Genomic DNA, 20,999 nt, shown 5'->3' with positions numbered 1-20,999 from the left:
ATGTGTACAGTGTGCTTGTGGTTAGCCATAGGGCACCTGGTACTTGGGCCACCATGTGCAATGGTGTGCCTTGAATTGTGCAGTGCACATCCTGTACGACCTCCCATGGCGTCTGAGCTGCAAGGTGTGGGGATAAAGTGGTGGAGAAGACCCAGTCCAGCTCACACTTCGATGGCAGAGAAAAACACTAAATAACAAGGACACCTTAGTGTTGGAGGCAAGCCTGGGAGGCTGGGAGAACCCCGAGAAGCAGGCCCCATCCAGGCCTGGGAGGGTCCAAGGTGATACCTGAGCCATGTCACCTTGTCCCCATTTCTTGGCTCCATGTGTATCCGGCTCAGAGTCAGACTCTCTTGTCCTTAAAGAACAAAGGCCGTGAGCTGGAGCTGATGCCCGAGGCCCGTGCCGCCCCTTAGCTGCCAGGCCTGCCCTGCCATGCTGTAATTCTTCCTTTCTTTTCCTCTGCTGCCATGAAAACAGGCAGAAAGACGGAAAGTTGGTCTGCATTTTCCTAGCTCTTTTTATGTTTCATCGCTTATGGTGATAACTTTTAGAGAAAGGGGCTGGTTTCGTGCAGTGTGCTTATGAGGGCTCACCCAGAACATGTGGGATGGGGAAACTGAGGTACAAATGCCGCAGGTCCCTCAGCCATCCTTGGCCCTCGCCCTGAAGAGAAGACATCCACCCATCCCCTCTGGGAATTTAAGTGGGAGCGTGGGTTGGGGGGGCAGTTTTGCCCGGGTTCTTAACACTTTCTTGCCTCTTGTGACTCCCCAGGCAGCAAAGTGGAGGGCGAAGAGGAGAAAGGTCAGTGACAGCTGGCCGTGCTTGCCCAGCGAGGCTGTACATGGACTTGTCCCGCGGCTGCATGCCTGGGAGGGGCCCCTGTACGTCTGCACTTCCGCCCTCCTCCACCGTTCACCCAGCAGATGTTTATTGGGCACCTACCATGTGCCAGGCTTCGTGGTGGGCCCTTCGGGGTACGGTGTGAATCTCCAGCTCTCCCGCTCATCAGTGGGGTGACCTTGGCTAAGCTTTGCTGTCGCACAGGCCAGATGACCACGTGGCCTTGAAGGAGATACTGGTTGTGAAAGGCGTGGCACACAGTAGAGGGACAATGAATGGCAGCAGTTTGATCATGAGGGGCCTCGTGCCTTCTGGGCATGGTCAAGCGCCAGGCAGGCCACAAAAGTGCAGGTGGTGAGCACCGAGGTGGTACCCGCAGGCGGCTGTGGGTGCCCCGAGGTGGGATGTCTGCTGGCAGAATTTCAGCAGGAAACGCTGCCCTGTCACTCTCTGGTGACACAAAGGCCTAAACTGCCCATTGGAGCAGGCCCATCCCTCCTGCCTTCCATAACCAGCAGTATGTGGCTGAAGGTCCCGACTGAGGGCCCTTTTACAAGCCCCAGAAGGTGACTCGGCCACTTAACAACAAGGGTGTTTACTAGAAGGTCACCAGGTAGCTCAGAAACTAAGGGCGAACCTGGGCACGCAGGCCTGGGAGAAACGGGAACTCTGGGAATGAGACTCCCTCAGGACTCAGGTAGGACTGTCTTGGTCCTTGTGGGGCCAATGACAGTTCACAGCTCTGGGAGTGGGGTTCTGATGGGCCGACCTTGGGCAGCGCCCCCCTCCCCTGCTTGATTGGTGGAGTCTGGGCACTCTGACGAACAGGCCTGCCATGACCAAAGGAACGGGGAGGGCGGATCGCCTGCAAAGAAGGCAGAGGGACGGTGGACACACACACTCGCGTTGCCCTTCTTGGACTCTTAGTCCCTCCTCTTGCACAGGAGCACTTTCCAGCGCCCCAGTGGGTGCATCAGTCTGTGGGCAAAGTGGGCTACGAAGGGGAGGCCGTCAGGAGGCCGCTGTGCGGGCTCCCGTCCAGTCCTGGTGGCTGGTGCTGACTGAGGAGCAGGAAGGGAAGGCAGAGGCTTCCAGAGGCTGGCCTGGGAGCCGGGGGGACAGTGGAGGCTCCCTGAGGCACCCGCCCAGAGGGCAGGAACGCCTTCAGGCATCCCCCTCCCTGCACAGAGAAAGGTGGTCAGGGCCAGGCCCGGACCCCTGATCCTGGCATGGAGATGAGCACTGAGCATGTGCTGTCTGGGAAGTACCCCCTGTTATCACTCCTGTTTTGTTCAGCTTAGGGTTTTCTTTAATTAAAAAGAAAAGATTCTGACTTTAAAGGAAACGTTGAAAGCGGTGGTTCTCAATCCTGGCTGTGCACCAGACTCCCTGTAGAGCGCGCCTACTATACAGACGGCGATAGCACCACAGGGGAGCTTTTCCCGGCGTGCGTGACTGCCTCATCCATCCTCCTGCTCACGAGGGCAGGGCCTGCTCTGACCCCCATTTCGCACACGTGGAAGTTCACACTTGAGGCTCAGGTTTATCGCTTTCCAAGTGCGCGCAGCTAGGAAGGGAGAGAACACCTCGCTCCTGACTGTTCTAGCTCAGCGTGGAGGCCTCGTCTGCCTGGCAGAGTCACTGCTGGCCCTGGGGCTGCATCCCGGGCGTCCCCGGGTGGTTGGTTCACAGCCCAGATGGAGAATCACAGCTCGGAGCTCCACCCACCCCCGACCGCCCCGGAATGAGCAGCTTTCTGTCTTTGTCTTCGCATGGCTGTCACTCCAGAGTGTCTACCATTTTTGCTTCTGCTTTTATGCATGTCATACCAGCATGTTCCCAGGTCACCCTGGCTGCGTGTTTATCCCCTTTGTAACTTCTCTCCTGCATCCCTCCCCTCCTCTCCTGGGGTCAGCCCTTTGGAGCCTTCGATTGTGCTTCTGTCTCATATTCTTTCTTTCCGTCTCCCCAAAATAGGAAATCAGAGCAGAGTCAGGTGTAATAAATGTGTCACTGAGTAGTTGGGAAGATTAAAGGAGATAATATATGTCAGCACAGAGGTCAAAGAACTCACTTGATAAATGTTAGCCATCACTGTTGAGGTTAAGGGGATTAGTGTTGACAGGTGGGTGTTTCCTGGGATTGGCACAGAGAGCTGGCTGCTGTGCCCCATGGTGGCCATATCAGTTGTTAAAATATTTCCTTACTATTGGGGGAGCAGCCACTGCCCCAGGTACCCCCTACCCTGGACCTTCTGGACCTCCCTGTGATCCAGCAACCAAAGGGTTAACTCCTGGCACGGCAGGGGACCCCTGGGGCTCCACTGGCTGGTGCCAAAACTGGTTCTTAGCTGGGGATGCTTGGGGACCAGGGGGCTGTGCCCTTTCCCCATGTGTGGTTCCTTGCAGCCTGGATCCAAGCCTCACATAGCAAAGAGACTGTCCGCTGAACAGAGTTGTACCCATCACTGCTGGCACAGGGCACCCGCTCAGGCCCAGAGCCCTCAACTATTGGGGCCCTCTAGATGGCTGCAAATCCATCTCTGCCCCAAGGGAACCAGTCGATAGCTAGCTAGCTGTTATCTGCTGCACCCCAGCCAGGAGCCTGCTGGTGGCCTCAGCAAAGCAGGTCTTGCTTTCTGAGTTTCCTGGCGGCCAGATTATCGGCCATCTCCTTCCCAAGTGACACGTTTTCCTTGTCTTTGATTTTGGCGTTGGCTCTCGGAACCACGATTCCCCCTTACTCTGTCTTCTGCCAGGGTTAGCAGGCCTGAGCGGTCCAGGGAAAGAGACGAAGCAAATGGAGAACGGCATGGTGGTGACGGACGCTGTGGGAAAGCAACTGCAGAGGTAAGTGCAGGGAGGGACGCCTGTTGCCATGGGTTCTCCAGATACCACGTTTCTGCTCCTGCCTGTGGGGAGATGGGACGGGGTCCCAGCCATGTGGCTCAACCTACCCAGAAAGGCCACATGATCTCTGGTAATGAGTGATGGTGTGCGTGAAGCTGACGACCACTGGTGGGCAAGAAAAGCTTACTGAGTAATGCCTTCCCCGCTCTGGGTCGTAAAATCAGGTGATTGAGCTGGTTTGGTACCTTGTTGGGGCTTCCACTGGCTGACACCCATGTGCCTTGCTTTTCCTAGACAGCTCAGCAGCTCCTCGTCCTACAGCGGGGACGTCAGCCGGCAACACAACAGCACCGCCGAGCTGCAGAAAGCTGAGACCAAGAAGGAGGACACATGGAAGCTGATGGAGGCCGACAAGGCCCAGACAGGGAAGGTGAGCACCGGCTCCCTGAATGAGGGGTTAGCTCGTGTCGTCCTCACGAGGAGCCTGTAAAAGTACGTGCTCTGTAAGCGCGGGACCCTGAGGCCTGGGAGCCTAGGTGGTTGCCCAAGGTCACAGCCAGTGAGTGGCAGAGCGGGGATTTGAACCCTGGCAGTCGGACTCCAGGGTGGGCCTTTGTCGGCTCTGCTGTACTGACTGTCACCTCCTTGGAGCAGCTGGGGGCCTCTCGTTAGCCGTAGGTGACCTGGACACTTCCCACCACGCAGGGTCCGGTTGTTTCAGGCTGTCCCAAACAACGGCACGGAAGAACACTAAGTCACATCGTCTGAAACAATGTTCTGTGGTTTTTCTTTCCGTTTCTCTTTTAGCCCTTGTGCTTACGTCAGGAAGAATCTCTGTTGGTTGCTAGCTTGTCTGTAATACCTGTCAGTCCGTTTGGGCAGCTGTAACAGAATATCGTAGACCGGATGGCTTGGAAACACATTCATTGCTTATGCTTCCCTAGGCTGGCAAGTCCAAGAGCAGGTTCAGGTCTGGTGACGGCCGGCTTCCTGGTTCATAGACGGCTGCCTTCTTCCTGTGTCGTCACATGGCTGAAGGGGCGGGGAGACTCCCTGGGGTCTCACTATCAGGGTGCTAACCCCATTCATGACCTCACACCTTCCAAAGGCCCCAGCTCCTACTGCCGTCACATTGTGGGTTAGGATTTCAAAGTATGGATTTTTGGGGGACGCACACATTCCAATCTTTAGCAGTAACAGTTGCTGTCTTTTCTTTCTAACAAGCAGAATGGGTCTCAAGCTCTCCTTCTGTTGTAATATTTTTACAGTCACCTGTTTTGGGCAAGTGTCAGTAATTTTCTACTTGTGGCAATGATCTAAAGTTTATTTTTTTTTAAATAAATGTGTGTTTTTTTCTTTTTTAAGAACAGGGAAATAGAGTTTTTCAAATAAGTGAAAAAATCAGTACACAGATAAAAACAACCAACCCATGAAGGTGGTATGGGAACCCCTGAGGGTGCGTTCAGACCTACCTGGATGTGAATCTCCTGGGACCTGGCTTCTCCCCTCATCTTGCCATCGCATCCATGGCCAGGGACAGCGGTGGCTATAGCGTGTCCTCCCCACTTGCTGACCCAGGGAACCAGAGAAATGACTCCCACTTGAGAAGGAAAGGCCAGAGGTTCCAGGCCCATTTGATCCCCAAATAATCCCACCCACCCAGAGGAGATGGGTCCCAGTGTTACCTGCATTTTTATACGTAAGGAAAACAGAGACAGGGGTGGGAGGGGCGTGTAAACTTGCCAAAGTCGGATCAGGAGGGGAGCTGGGCTCAGCTGCCTGGTCACTTCTGCCTCCCACGCTGTCACGTTCCACTGCTCATGAGGAAGGAGTCCCTGAGTCTTGCAGAGTCATTCCAGGGACAGCAGGCAGCTCAGCTGCGTGAGGGACCAAATTGGGAAATAATCATGTTCTTTAGCCCGACCCTCTCCCCACTATTTCAGTTAGAAACTAGAGACTAGAGAAAGAAAAATCAAAAGGAAGCACCCAGTTATACATCAGACTGCTGATCTTTTTCCTGTTACCTTTCAACCAGACTGCAATTCAGACATGACTTTTGTGACCCCCACATCCAGCTTGAAAAGCTTGGCAGGACAATGAGACACAAGGAAAGATGCCTGGAGTTTGCTGAAACCACGCCCAGCGATGGCAGAGACCTTGACTTTCTCTGTGGCTGACTTTCTTGGTCGCCTAACTAAGGGGGGACGGGCGGGTGTCATAGGTGTGAGCACAGGGAGGGAGCTGGCCTTGGGCGGGGGTGATGTGGGGGGACGCATTGTGTAAGACGCCTGTGTCCCGTGGCCCCCAGGTCAAGCTCGCCGTGTACTGGGAATACATGAAAGCCGTGGGGCTTCTCATCTCCTTCGTGAGCATCTTCCTCTTCTTGTGTAACCACGTGGCCGCCCTGGCCTCCAACTATTGGCTGAGCATCTGGACCGATGACCCCGTCATCAACGGGACCCAGCAGCACACAGAGGTCCGGCTGAGCGTCTACGGAGCCCTGGGCATCTCGCAAGGTGGGGGCCGCCCCTCTGCGCCCTCCCCCACGCCCCTGGATTTTGGCATTTGGAACCGCCTCTGTGTCTTATTAGAGAATTGATCGGTCCCCCCGCTTGTCAGGGTTTTGTAGAGCCCCAACCACGCCAAACCCAGACGAGCGGTGCCTGTCCCAGAGTAGACACTCAGATATGTGAGGAATGACTGTTTCTTGAATCTTTGTTGGCCCTAAGAAATGGGGGTGGGGGAGGGAACTCCAGTGTGCCCTTAAGCAGCAGATGAGGAAAGCTGAGGAAGAGACGCCATCTGGAGCTTTGGTGAGCACGACCCTCGCCCGTTGGTGCTCCATCAGGGCGAAGGGGTTTCTGCAAAGTCTCATTTCTGGACTTGTACCTGCTGTCCCAGGGTGGGAATTAGTTTATACTAGTGGTTTTTGACTCAAAGGGCATTTGGCAACGTAGAGAGATCCTTTGGGTTGTCACAGCTTCAGAGTGAGGGTGGGTCTGCTGGCATCTAGGGGCCTGGGATACAGCTCCGCATCCTGCAGTGCACAGCCCAGCCCCCACGATGGAGAATTATCCAGCCCCAAATGGCAATAGTGAAAAGTTGGAAACCCCACTGTCTACCCTTCTTGTGGTCTGGTCCCCTGAAGGTCCCCAAACACAACATTACTTGTACATGTTTCAACTTGTGTTACCCTTGCAGCAATCCCATGAGGTAGGAGCTAATATTTTCCCCATTTTAGAGATGCAGAAACTGAGGCCCAGAGAGGTTAAATAAGTTGCCCAAAGTCACACAGCTAATACATGGCAGAGCTGGCATTGAACAGGGCAGTCTGGCTCAGAGCTCAGGCTCTTAACCACTTCTCTACACAGTGTGCCCATAAAGACTGTATCTGTACATACACATGTACACTCAAGGTCTCTGTTACATACGTGTGTACAGCACATGTGTCCACATTTGACATTTTTGAGCACTTCCTGTGCGCCATGCACATTGTCAGGCGGGCCCTTCACATTTGACAGTGCTGTCAGGTAAGTATCATTGTCTCCATTTGACAGATGAGGAAACTGAGGTGTGGAGAGGTTAAGTGACTTGTGCAAGGTCCTGCAGCTGGTAGGTGATGGACAGGACTGGGCAGTGTTGGCTCCAGGGCCCGTCATTTTAGCCGGTGCCTCTTGGGTTTCTTCCTTGATCAAGAAGGCCAAGATTGAAGCCTCACCATCCCTATGGAATCACCTCTCTGCAAAGAATGGCTGCCCTCCTGTGGGTTGTTGGGAGGGGCCACACGTCTCTTGAAATGGCTTTGGAAAAACCCAGAAGACGTGGGTTTGTTAAATTTCTCAGTCCCTAACCCTCTCCTAGGGCAAAGGACTGTGGACTCCAAAATTATAATTGAGGGGAGGTGGTGCACAGAGAGGGTGTGAGGTTTTCCTGGGCTCACACAGCAGCAGCGTCTGTTAACACGAGAGCTGTACTGCCCTGTGACGACAGCCACAGGCCACGGGTGGCTATTTGCATTTCAGTTCATGAGAAGGAAATATAAGGAAACACTCAGTTGTCCGCTTGCACTGGCCACATTTCAGGTACCCAGCGGCCACCTGTGGTTATTGGCTCCTACACTGGACAGTGCAGACAGAACATTTCCATCCTCATAGAAAATTCCCCTGCACAGGGCTGGTCTAGGGGAGTCCGGCCTACAGATTAAGAACTTGACCCTGGAACAGGCCCCACGACTGGAACCCCAGCTAAGCTTCTGATTGGCTGAGAGTATTGACAAGGGTGAGAGAGTTCATCTGTCTTAGCTTCACTTTCCCCATCTGTGAAGTAGGTAGTGACAGAATGTATAGTCTTCGTAAGGATCAGATACCTGTTTAAAACTCTAGTACAGTGCTTTGCGCACAGTAAGTGCTCAAGAAATAGTAGCCATCGTCGTCATCATCATTGTTATTATTAGCTAGGAATCCAGCTGCCCCAGCCCCTCCCCCACTGTGGCGTTGACCGCGAGTGTTTGCAGGTGTCGCGGTGTTCGGCTACTCCATGGCACTGTCCGTCGGGGGCATCTTCGCCTCCCGCCACCTGCACCTGGACCTGCTACACAATGTCCTGCGCTCCCCCATGAGCTTCTTCGAGCGGACCCCTAGTGGGAACCTGGTGAACCGCTTCTCCAAGGAGCTGGACACGGTGGACTCCATGATCCCGCAGGTCATCAAGATGTTCATGGGCTCCCTGTTCAACGTCATCGGCGCCTGCATCATCATCCTGCTGGCCACGCCCATCGCCGCCGTCATCATCCCCCCCCTCGGCCTCATCTACTTCTTTGTCCAGGTAAGCGGTAGGCTCGCGGGGTCTGGCGGGAGCCCCGCACTGTGTGAGCCGAGGGCTCACGTCATCGTACTGTTTGTTTGTCCAGTGCGAGGCTGTTGCGGCTTGGCTGGGGGAGCGTTCGGTTTGTCCTCAGTTTTGAATACCTTTTGTTGTTAACATGTGATACCCAAATGGACTTTCTTTCTAAAAAAATTGGTTTCATTTTTGTAGCGGTGAGTTATAAAAGGAAAAAAAAAAGTACAGCTAGAAAGATGCCTTTTATTATTGAAATTTCTTTAAAAATGGCATGAAATTCTCTGGTTCCCAAGGCCCCTGTAGACAGTGGAGATGGAATAACAGCCGTTTAAACATGGTAGATGTTTACGTTTCTCTCTTGTACTAGAAACATAGAGGTAGGTTACTAAGGGCCGCTATGGCAGCTCCATGATTTTAAGAAGCCAGACTCCCTCACTGTTTCTTTGTTCTACCATCTTTGCACAAGCTTTTCATTCTTAAGTTGGTCTCATGATCCAGGATGGCACCTGGTGCTCCAGCCATCACATCTGTATTTCAGAAAACAAGATTGAGGGAGGGGAACAGGCAAGGGCGCATGAGTCAGCATCCCTTGTGGTTTCCTATGTTATTACAGCACAGGCTGTATTTCCAGGTGACAGATGAGCATGTTGAGGCCCTAGAAGCAGAGCTGGGAGTGTGAACTCGTCTGTGTGATTCCAAAGCTTGTGCTGGTAGTCAGGGCGCTGCTGCCTGTCTCTCCTTGCCCCTGCAAGGTTAGCTGCAGCACACTTGGTCGTGGGAGACGGCCGTTCAGATGGGAGCTTAACGACCGCGGCACAAAAGAAGAGATTGTGAACTGCTCTGTGCCTAAAAGTGCACTGGGCCCTGCTCACGTGGGGTCCAGGAGGCCTGGGTCCAGTCGGCTACTATGGAGCGATTTTGTGATGGAATCTTATGTGTGTCTTTAACGGGGGTAATTAGGAAGGCACTGTTACAACACCAACAATGTTATTTCTAAACAACAAAGGAAGTGAATGTAGCAGAGGAGCCTGTTGTATGCACGCTGTCATTATACCATAGACGAAATGCACCTAATGAGTGGGCAGGACTGGAAAGGGAGGCAAAAAAGTGAAAGCATTGGCTGTCCGAGGGTTGGGCTTATGGGAAAGGTTTTTCTTCTTCTTTTTTTTTTTTAAATGGCTTTTGGCTACATACACACTCATCTGCAACCCAGCAGTCTCACTCCTCGGTAAATCTGCAAAAGAAATGAGAGAATGCATCTAGTTTAAAAATATATGTATGTGCTAGAATGTTCTTAGCATCTTGAGTCCTACTAGCCCCAAAGTAGAAACACCTCAAATATCTGTTACGGGAGAATGGATCTGTACACGGTGGTGTATTTACACGGTGGGTAGGACTCAGCGATGAAAAGGAAGGAACTGGTGGCACACGCAGCATAGGTGAATCTCACGGCTACTGTCTGTTTTGATCAAAAGAAACCAGACACAGAAGAGCACACACTGTGTGATTCTGTTTCTATGAAGTTCAAGAACAGGCATGAATGATAGGGCGATAGAAGTGAGAATGGGGACGAGAGGAGGTATTGAGTTTGAGAGGACGCGAGAATTTTGTGGGGTGCTGAAAATGTTCCAAGACTGTCATCAGGTAGCAGGTATGCAGTATAGAGAAAAGTGAAAAGCCATCACGCTGTAAAGATTTAATGCACTTTCCAGCAGGTATGTGTTACATCTCAATTAAAAAGTGCCTTTTAGATGGGCGTGTGGATGGGTATATATACGTACACACTTTCTTTTTCTCTTTTCGGGACAAGATCTACAAGGCTCTACACTGGAATTTGAATAGTGTTTATGTCAGGACAGGGACTAATGTACCATTTATTTCATCTTCCTGTCTATATCACCCACCCATCCCCACACTTTTTACGATGGCTATACATTACTGTTTTGATTGAAAAGTAAGTCATTTTCATAAAAAGGTAATGTAAGAGGGGTAAGGTGATGTGGGATTCTGTTGGGACCTCTCGCTGGCTGGCATGAGGCATTTCTGGAATTGTTTGGCACCCACGCAAACCACCCGGCTGCGTGTCGTAGTGTCTTAGGCCTCATCCCACTGCCTGGCACGAGGCAGGTGCTTGTCAAGCGGTCATTTTTATTTGTGAGCACCAGGCACTGCCTTGGTCTCTGAAGAGGAAGGGAAGTCCAGGGCTGCATTACATCTCTCAGAAAAGCGTTTCAAAGGGAAGCTGATATTTAGAAATCAGATTATTTCTTAACAAAAAATTGTCTCTGGCTAGATTTCCACAGTAAGTAAAATTCTGAGGACTTGACAAGTGGAGTCAGTTGAGCAGGTAAAAAACACTTCAGAACAGTTTCCATCCGAGATATTTAGAAAGAAAGCCAGTGAGAAGAGGGGATCACAGTCGAGGGTAATGAGGGGGGATCCCCCAGGGACATTGGTCCATGCCGTGGGGTCTGGATTTCATTCAAGGCAGTGGGAGCCACTGGAGGAGAGATGTCATCAATCCCACATTCGGCGAATTGGCAGAACACCCTTTCTGGGACTGCCCAGGTCGCTGTGGTCCCTGGATTAGCTTTCAGAGGTTTGGGAGCCCCAGAAGGCTGCCCAACTGTGGGCTCAAGTTACTGCATGAGCTGCCGTCCGGGAAGAAGCTGCAACCTCAGGCCCTGAGAGCCGCCCATTCCATTTGGTAGACGCTCCGCGGAAGGTCTCTGTCCCAAGATGGCCCAGGACACCTGTCGCAGGGCAGGACTCAGGGAGGCCCGGCCCCTAACCACCCGTTGTTCATCCCTCCGGCTCTGTTTGTAAAGCAGTTGCTTATACATTTCATCTTTACTGCCTCTAGTTAGGGACCCTCGGTCTCACCAGTTCCATTTGTACAGGTGAGATAACTCAGGCCAAAAGAGCTCAAGTGTCCTTAGGTGACCAGTCCCGCGTCTGTTCACAGCTCCTCGAGGCTTCCAGGGGTGATTTGCTTTTGTTCCATCTCCAGCAAGAGCTTATCTCTGCCAGGCCCTGGCTGAGTGCCCGGCTTAGGGCAGGAGCAGAACAGATGTACTCTCTGCACACACGAACGGGTGGAATCAAGGTTTGAGCGGAGGTCTGATCGTCCCCAAAATGTGTGCCGAAAGCCACACGGCTGGGTCCGTAAAACCCTAGAGGTCAGTGGCTTCAGAGATGCTGTATGGTGCAGAGGTTGGCACTTTGCGGCCAGGCTGTCCTGGTTCGAATCCCAGCTCTGTGACTTCCTTGCCACATGAACTTAGGGAAGAGGTTAGCCAACTTCTTTGTGCCTTAGTGACTGGGTAAGACAGGAACGAGCACCCAAGAGGTTTTTGGTGAGTATTAAATGAGCAGGTGCACGGAAGTATTTAAAACAGTGCCTAGGAGTGTGGGCTCTGCGTAAGTGTCAGGTATGAATCGGGGCGTCCCCGCGTCGTTCTTGTTGGCTGTGCGCCCGCAGTTCACCTGTCGAGCAGAGACCCCGGTGACGAGCAGTCCAGCGCCAGCTTTTTGCCTCCTGGACGTCTCACTGGGGCAGCTCTGCCATGTCCCGCTTCCGTTCTCCCCGCAGAAGTTCTACGTGGCCTCCTCCCGGCAGCTGAAGCGCCTGGAATCGGTCAGCCGCTCCCCAGTTTACTCCCACTTCAACGAGACGCTGCTGGGGGTCAGCGTCATTCGGGCCTTCGCGGAGCAGGAGCGCTTCATCCGCCAGAGCGACCTGAAGGTGGACGAGAACCAGAAGGCGTATTACCCCGGCATCGTGGCCAACAGGTGGGCGCAGCAGCTGGGGAGGGGCGCCGGGAGCGCCTTGGCTCCTGGAGGGGGCGGGAAGCCAAACGGAGGCCCTCCCCGTGGATGCAGGAACTGTCCTTTGGCTGTCATGCTGGGGGTACAAGATCACCAGTGACGAACAGACTCAGCTACTGAGTGTTTTCCTACAATAGTTCCTAGCTCAGGGTGATCACCCCTCACGCCACCAACCCCATCGTGAGTATGGGAAGCTATTCCTAATACCGTGTTTCCCCGGAAATAAGACCGGGTCTTATATGAAGTTTTGCTCCAAAAGACGCATGAGGGCTTATGTTCAGGGGATGTCCTCCTGAAAAATCATGCTAGGGCTGATTTTCCGGTTAGGTCTTATTTTCCGGGAAACACGGTATTAGGTTGAACCATGTGACATTGCCATTTGGGGCATCAATGACTGACTAATATTAATCTAAAAAAGGGACAGATGCTTGCTAATTACTGGCTCTGTCAGATTTATCCCTAAAATAGTGTCCTCCTTACTCGCTTGCATCATGATGTACTTTTTGAGATATGGGGTGGTAAACCCTGGGGCGGGGGTAACAGCCTGAAAGCGAGCCCTCAGAACCAGCTGTCAGTCCATCACACACAATATAACCCTGTAGTGTAAGACTGGGTGGGACACCGTGGATTACTGGAGCCCTTGCCTTCCCTGGCAGAGTTTTTAGGGTTTGTCAGTCTCCGGTCTGTGTGTGAGAGTAGCTCACCCCGTGAAGAGTCCCGTGGATCTTCAGGGCTGTAGTGAACAGCACGTTGGCACGACCGTTTCCCTGGAATGCTTTACATTTTGAAACATTAAAATAATATTCCCAATGCTGTGTGATGTCTTACAAACATTAGCTTTAAACCATTAAAATACCTGTTTATATTTTAAAAAGTGAAATAATCCATTTTCAAGTTTCTGAGATGAGGACGATCTGGGTGTGGGAACACTTAACAGCTGCATTGAAAAGGGTGGTTTATTTCTCAACCCCTCCACCCACCTCTTCTGCCAAGAGAAGGTTATTTTAAATCAGTGGTGCCTCTTACAGTGCATGACTTCTTAGTATTTAGGAATTTTCCAGGACGTCTTTTTTGAAAAATGCATACATGGGTTATATCTTAAAGATTTCAGTGAGAAAAAGTTGGTTCTTCATAAGGCAAGCTTCGTTTCCTGGGAAGATTGCTTCTGGAGAACTCTGTTTTAATACCTGGGGTTGCCAGGTGAATGAGGAATGACTGAAATACTGCCCCTTCGACCCTCCTTCCCCTCGTGCCTTATGAGCAGGGCAGAGAAGTCGTCTTTCAGAAATGTCGGGTTATTTCAGTTAGCAAAGTACCCCCCGCTTGGAACCGGAAACCAAGTCTCTGAAAAGCTGACTCCAGGTGTGTGTGTCTGTCTATCTGTCTGTGTGTCTCATGCAGGTGGTTGGCCGTGCGGCTGGAGTGTGTGGGCAACTGCATCGTCCTGTTTGCCGCTCTGTTTGCTGTGATCTCCCGGCACAGCCTTAGCGCCGGCTTGGTGGGCCTCTCAGTATCTTACTCGTTGCAGGTAAGAGGGGATGCACTTGCTGGATTTTGCATTTCTCTTAATGGGGGAGCCAGTTATCAGGTTCTTGGGCCTTTGCTCTGAGTCCCTGTGGGATTGATTGGTGGAGAGGAAAAGAGTTTGTTGGAATTTGAGGAGCGAGTCTAGAGCCCAGTGACCAACTGGAGCAGCAGAGAAATTAGGCATGTGGCCTCGATGCCTCCAACTATAAGAAATGCTTTTAACACTATAAATTTTCCTCAAAGCACTGCTTTAACTGGCATCTCTCAAATTTTGATACATTGTGTTTTCCTGTTACATAGTTCAAAATACTTTCTCATTTCCTTCTGACTACTGGTGTGGCCCAGGGGTGATTTTGAAATGTGGTTCTTGCTTAAGAGATGCAGTGGAGCAAGTCTGGGTGAAGACTGTATGTGGGGTTGTTTTCTGTACCTTTCTCAGCTGAAATATTTCATAACCCATAATTACTTCATTAAAATAAAGCAACTCAGGCTCACTCTAGAAACTCTTCCACTCACAGGTTACCACCTACTTGAACTGGCTCGTTCGGATGTCGTCAGAGATGGAGACTAACATTGTGGCCGTGGAGAGACTCAAGGAGTATTCCGAAATTGAGAAGGAGGTAGAGCAAGCCCCTGGCCTGACCTCTTGGCCATGATCTTCTGTGTGGCTTTATCCACAGAGGGCTCCCTCTGAGCCCAACAGGCAACCTCTGTCTGACAAAAATAATCTGTTATTTGTTATGTATTTTTATAGGGGACTTGTATTATGGAAAGGAGACTAGTTCCCTTTTTAAGTACATTTTAAAATTAAGGATATATGAGTTAATTAAAAGTATTCAAAGTCAGAGTATTCAAAACGAGAATTAGTGTATGGATATTGCAAAAATCATCATATTTGTAAGGAATTGACCCAAGTTTGGGAAACGCTGCAGTTATTGTTTATAGATAGAGGAAAGGTACCCTAGGGAGACATGATGGCTTATCCAAGGTCACACATGTGGTTAGTAGGACCCAAGTCTCCAGACTTCAGTGGCATGTTGCCCCTACTAACTGCCTTATTCTGCCTGCACACCACCACCGGTAGCAGTCGTGGTGATAATAATGACAATAGCAGTAATGCCTGGAGATGTCACCATCCCCATCACCACCAGTAATAATAGGGACACATATTGTGTCCTTGGGGAGGTGTCAGGCCTTGTCCTAAAATATTTCACATAGAGTAATTCATATAATCTTTACACAGCCTTATAACTCACATTCTATCATTATCCCCATTTTATAGGTGAGGAAACTGAGACACAAAGAGACTGAATTACTGGCCTAAGATCACATGGCTGGTGAATGGCAGACCCAGGATTTGGGTCTGTGCCATGGTGCCACACTGCCTCCCAAGAAAATGCTCCTTGGGAATGACACCAAGGTGGCCCCAGTGAAACTCTCTCTTAAAGGATTTACAGAGGTGACTTATGTCTCTGGTCCTTTAATGCTCTGACGTGGTGAACCAGGTCCCACTTCATCAGAGACCATTCAGAAGGGTGTGAGTGCCCCCTGTGGGAATAAGATTGCATTACTGAGGAGTTTCCCACTCTGTACTGAATGATTTATTTTTTTGTAACAGCTTTGAGATATAATTCACATGCCATGCAAGTCACCCATTTAAAGTGTGCAATTCAATTTAATTTGTTTTACAAAAAATATTTTACTTGCTTTTACCTCTTTATTTGTTTTTACACTTTTAGAATAAGAGCATATTTGAAAAATACGAGACAGTAAAGATCACCCAGAGTCCTACCACTATTAAAATGTATATGTTGACTTCTGTGTTGATATATTATATATAATATATATTTATAGTTAGAAAGTCCCACTCATTTCTCTCCAGTCCCTTCTCTGTTCTTATAGTATGTCCCTTTCATTTGTATACATAGATTATAAAAGGGAAATATGCTTGTTGTAAGAAAAATTAATATAAGAAATTCATAGGGAAGAAAGGATATGTATTCTCTTTTATTGTTCTCTCTATTCCTAGCTTTCCCCAAAGATAGCCCCCAGCCTAGCCCAGAGCATCACCAGTTGGAGACCTCAGGAAATGCTGAACTGAAGTCAGAAGCTTTTCAGAAATAGGGGTTGTGTGACCTGGGGCAAGTTGCTTACCTAACTCTGTGTCTCAGTTTCCTCGTGTATAAACAGAGGATAATGACAGGACTCCACGTACGGGAGTGTATAGTGCGGATTAAGTGAGCTGATAGACAGAGGGACCTTGAAGTGTTTGCTGCCACTTTAATTATTGTGCTCCAGACCTGGAAGGCAGTCAGCCCTGTGTCTGTCAGAGAAGACCCCTCATTCATTGATTCAGTCCTTAATTATGCCTTGAGCACCTACTATGTGCTCAGGGCCCTAGAATGTGACAGTAAATAAACAATAAAAGAACCTGTCCTCACAGAATGGTTTATTCCAGTGGGTGTGGGTGACTGAATAGACAAACGCATACTTAAAATGGTAGGTGCTCTGAAGGAGAGTGAAGCAGGGGTGAGGAGAGAGGGGTGCAGGGCTAGGTGGAAGGTCTGAATCGACCTGAGGTCTGCAGGACCAGAGGGAGCAGGCTGAATGGGTAGTTTGGGGAAGAGCCGTCCAGGCAGAGGGAGCGGCGGGTGCAAAGGCCCAGCAGCAGGACGTGTGGGTGTCTTGTCTTTGAGGAACCGCCCTGACGTCATTGTGGGAAGTAGAGTGAGTGAGAGAGAGAGAGAGGGAGGTGAGGCTGGAGGGGTCGTGGAGCCTTGGAGCGTGTGAGGTGGCCCTCAGGTTCCTTATTCACCCGCCACCCCCCCATTCGCAGGCTCCCTGGCGGATTGAGGAGAGGGCTCCCCCCAGCACCTGGCCCCAGGTGGGCCGCGTGGAATTCCGGGACTTCGGCCTGCGTTACCGAGACGACCTGGACTTGGTGCTCAAGCACATCAACGTCACCATCGAGGGAGGGGAAAAGGTGGGTGCACACTGGCCCCCCCGCCTGTCCACGTCGGGTATAGGTTGCGTCATTCCCCCAGTCTGTCATGGCTCCGTACGACAGGATGGCGTGGCCATTTTTGGGAGGGGTGGTGGAAGTAAGAGCTGCTCACAGAGTGTCTGACAGGATTGCAAACTGGTAGCCTAAGGGCCACATGAGGCCCACAGATGGGTTTGGGGGGGGGGAAGTTGAATAAGTTGCAAATATTAAAAAATCTTGAACGTTTTATATAAAAATCCATTTCCTGCTTTTCTTGAAAGAGCACATCATCTAGGCCCTCTGGGCCCATACTCCTCGCCTGGCTCTTTCTAGACAAGATGTGTGCTTCCCGGTTCACTTGGTCCCTCCGCACCCCATCAGGGACCTGTGTGGCCCCTGAGTAGGCACTGAGTTTGCAGTCTCTAGGATAGAAAGATGTCACCATCACTGCTAGGGATTGGCTCAAGGGACATGGGAAATTATCAGAATTTTGAAACATACCCTTGATCCCAAGCTGTTCCCGGAAGACATCCTTCTTCCCCTGAGACCCTCACACCCGCCTCAGAAATTAGACCAAGGGTCTTCCTGGCCGTTTTCCAGGGGACAGTGCTTCTTTCGTCGCCAAACATATGGACTTGTTAAATTTGTCCCTAACACAAGGCTCAGAATGTTCCGTTCCCACGAGACAGTTTCTCTGACTTACAACGAGGGGATGAGCAGAGAGGGCGGTGATCTCGCTGAGGCTTTAGGGCTTATGTTATGTCAGGAGGCTGCTCTGTGCCATCACTGTCGGAGGGTGGGGGGAGCCTGCTCTGCAGAGCCCAGATGAGAAGGCGAGAGTTGTATTTGGGTGTCAGGACCATTAATCATGGGCTGTTACATGGGGAGCCCAGAGACCAGGTCACGCCCATTAACCCCTTTTTGCTCATGCAGCTGGGGGAGGGATAGGGGGTGTCCAGGGGGATCTGCTTGAATCTGAGCTATTTCAACAGCTTAGGATGGGAAACTCACCATCAAAGAAGTAAAAAAACAGCGTGACGGACGTACCTGATTGTTAATATTATCTTGAGTTGACAATAATAGGGCCTATTGAAAAACCTCTCCTGCCTGATGCCTGTCTCTTTGGAGGTCTCTAGTAGCTCATAAAAAGAGCTGGCAGAGAAAAGGGAGTCCTTGACCTCTGGCCCAAACAGCCCCTGGGAAAGTGGTGAGGGAGAAGGGCGACCAGATGACTGTCTGCCCTGGGGCCGATGCCTGAAGCGAGGTTATTCTGGGGCAGATGGGGACCCGCAGAGAGCGGCTCTCCCCCCTCACGCTGGGCCCTTCCTGTCCCACAGGTGGGCATCGTGGGGCGGACAGGAGCTGGGAAGTCATCCCTGACCCTGGGCTTGTTTCGGATCAACGAGTCTGCCGAGGGAGAGATCATTATCGACGGCGTCAACATTGCCAAGATCGGCCTGCACGACCTGCGGTTCAAGATCACCATCATCCCCCAGGTGGGGCCGGGCGCGGCTGAGTCGCGAGCGCGCTGTTAGCGTATTCTCAGGACACATGGGATGTGTGCCGGGTTGATTATCATTATTGAAACTGTGCCGTGTTTCCTCTCTACTGACACTCCTCCTAGCATATAAGTGTAATGGGAATCCCCTCCTGCCACCCAGTCGGCTGTTTCCTGAGTGTTACCAGGATCCAGTGAGACACCGGCTTCTCTGGCATCTGCCCATCAGAACACAAATCTCTAACCCTCCGAAGAGCTAAATAAGAAATAAGCATTTTCTAGACTGATTTCTGAAGGTGGCGATTCCCTACTATTGCTTCTTCATGTTATTTTCCCTGAAATTTCTTCTAAGATTCTTTTCTGGAGGGAGAGGATGGGGAGAAATCCACAGTACTTTACGATTAGGAGTTAGCCATGCTGCATCTCCCTTCTGGAAGGTTCCTGACACGTTTGCATATTGAAGTCTCTGGGAAGTCTTGCAAAAAGTAATCTTATGTCACCTAACCCAGAGTTTTCCAGACTCTTTGCCCCATTATTAACAAGGAACTCTGGAGCCCCATCTTGAAAAAATTCTGGCAAGAACTTTGTGTGGCCCACCTGTGCCCCATCCACGTCCACCATGACAGGAGCCTCATATGCCATCTACCGTCTTCTCTCTGAACAGGACCCCGTTTTGTTTTCGGGTTCCCTCCGCATGAACCTGGACCCGTTCAGCCAGTACTCAGATGAGGAAGTCTGGACCTCACTGGAGCTGGCTCACCTCAAGAATTTCGTGTCGGCTCTTCCCGATAAGCTGAACCACGAGTGTGCAGAAGGCGGAGAGAACCTGAGGTAGGTGCCGGGAGGGGGATGAGGTCCCTCAGCTTCACCTTGGTCCGGGTGCTTGAGGATTCTGTCCTTTTGCATCAGTGTCAGACCCGGGTGTGAGTCCCAGCCCTGCCACAGCCCAGCCTTTTGTCTCCTGGGGCCTCCGTTTCAGTATCTGTAAAATGGGTTTCAATCCAGGCTCATTTTACCATGAGGTATAACTAGGATGGTTGCTGTATTTCCTTTCTTACACCAAGTCCATTCAGTGGAGAGTGACTGTCTGTTGTTAAACCACTGAAAGGTTTCCCTTCCGGTCAGTAAACAGCGCTGCTGAGCTTCTGGGACCCACTGCTGCCCCAGCTGCTGTCCCTTCTCCCAGGATCCACCCATGACCCGGCATCGAACGTGTTAATACCTGGCACAGCGGGGAGACTTTGAGTCCAGCTCCCGTGTCAGTAGTCAGGGCCAGGTTCAGTTGTCCGTCACATGACAACCAAGCACCAAACCTTGGGTGTGTCCCATAGTAGCAGTGACGGCTCAGGCACGGGGTGGCCAAGCTGGGTGGCTCCACTGATCTGTCACACGACCCATGCTGAACTGATGAGTGATTTGGGGCGTTACTCTGAGGCCTGTGTTGAGAACGATAGGGAGCCGCTGCCAGCTCAGCAGGAAGAACGTTCTGATCAGTTACTCATGTCTGCCACAGGCGCGGGCGTGGGAGTGGACGTGCTCTCCTGGTCCGAGCCACACCAAGTGTCTCTCTCCCTTCCGCCCGCTCAGGCCTGGGCTCAGGGTCTGGGGCGGTTCTGACGCTGTGTCTCCTGGTCTCTTTCTCCCGGTCAGCGTCGGGCAGCGCCAGCTTGTGTGCCTGGCCCGGGCCCTGCTGAGGAAGACGAAGATCCTTGTGCTGGATGAGGCCACGGCTGCCGTGGACCTGGAAACGGATGACGTCATCCAGTCCACCATCCGGACGCAGTTCGAAGGCTGTACTGTGCTCACCATTGCTCACCGGCTCAACACCATCATGGATTATACGAGGTGAAGCCCCTGGCACAGGGCCTGTCCACGGACTCATTCTAACGTTCACTCACTCATTGATTCTCAACACCATCCTTATGCCTTGTGACAGGGGGTACCCAGTGTTTCTGACGTCACTCCATCATTTATTCAGTCAACACACGTGTGGAGTGCCTGCCCCATTCCTGGGCCCGTTGCAGGCACTGGGGGTTCAGCAGGGAACTGTCAGACAAGGAACCTGCCTAAGGGACCTTATAGATCAGTTGGGGGCTGGGTGCGAAGACAGACAACAAGCACAGCAACAAGTGAAAGCGAATTGTGCTGGGAAGGAAATACAGGAGGTGACAGCGGGCACCGTAGCAGCATCCTAGGACTTGGGCATTGGCTAGAAATAGGGACTGTGGATGGGCAACCAGCTGGCAGACAACTGCGCCAGTCCTAGCAGAAAGTGTTAGGGGCCCAACCCAAAGCAGGGACTTGCCCAGGTGGGCTTTTGGGGGCATGAGGTGCCAGCCACTTCCCTACCACTCATGTCTGCATCCCCTCCCCTTGCAGGGTGATCGTGCTGGACAAAGGAGAAATCCTGGAGTGTGGGCCCCCGTCCGACCTCCTGCAGCAGCGAGGTCTCTTCTACACCATGGCCAAAGATGCTGGCTTGGTGTGAGCCCCGGAGCTGTGCGTCTGGTCTGATCCGCAGGGCTCACATGCCAGCCCCCCAGGATGAGTCAGCTTCCTTGGGAACCCAAGCCTCCCGTATACTGAAACCAAAAAAAGAAAAACCAAATCCCCAAAACCAAAACACACA

The 20,999-nt window shown here is 51.6% G+C and overlaps 1 protein-coding gene across 2 annotated transcripts in view; it reads left to right on the top strand.

The window, feature by feature from the left end:
• Positions 1-20,999, top strand: part of ABCC1 (ATP binding cassette subfamily C member 1 (ABCC1 blood group)) — a 115,421-nt gene extending 94,422 nt beyond the window's left edge. The window contains exons 20-32 of one of the 2 annotated variants that reach the window (XM_074322976.1): positions 778-807; positions 3,605-3,695; positions 3,990-4,125; positions 6,004-6,211; positions 8,209-8,519; positions 12,127-12,326; positions 13,764-13,890; positions 14,408-14,509; positions 16,726-16,872; positions 18,210-18,368; positions 19,035-19,201; positions 20,021-20,215; positions 20,750-20,999. In XM_074322976.1, the coding sequence (XP_074179077.1) occupies positions 778-807; positions 3,605-3,695; positions 3,990-4,125; positions 6,004-6,211; positions 8,209-8,519; positions 12,127-12,326; positions 13,764-13,890; positions 14,408-14,509; positions 16,726-16,872; positions 18,210-18,368; positions 19,035-19,201; positions 20,021-20,215; positions 20,750-20,858 (1,982 nt within the window). In that variant the 3' untranslated portion in view covers positions 20,859-20,999. The remainder of the gene's footprint in view (positions 1-777; positions 808-3,604; positions 3,696-3,989; positions 4,126-6,003; positions 6,212-8,208; positions 8,520-12,126; positions 12,327-13,763; positions 13,891-14,407; positions 14,510-16,725; positions 16,873-18,209; positions 18,369-19,034; positions 19,202-20,020; positions 20,216-20,749) is intronic. The other variant, XM_074322977.1, reaches the window with a different exon arrangement.

Source organism: Rhinolophus sinicus, linkage group LG18, assembly GCF_036562045.2.
Source record: "Rhinolophus sinicus isolate RSC01 linkage group LG18, ASM3656204v1, whole genome shotgun sequence".
NCBI lineage: Eukaryota > Metazoa > Chordata > Mammalia > Chiroptera > Rhinolophidae > Rhinolophus > Rhinolophus sinicus.
Note: the sequence above shows the minus strand (reverse complement) of the source record. Positions and strands in the feature narration are given on the sequence as shown.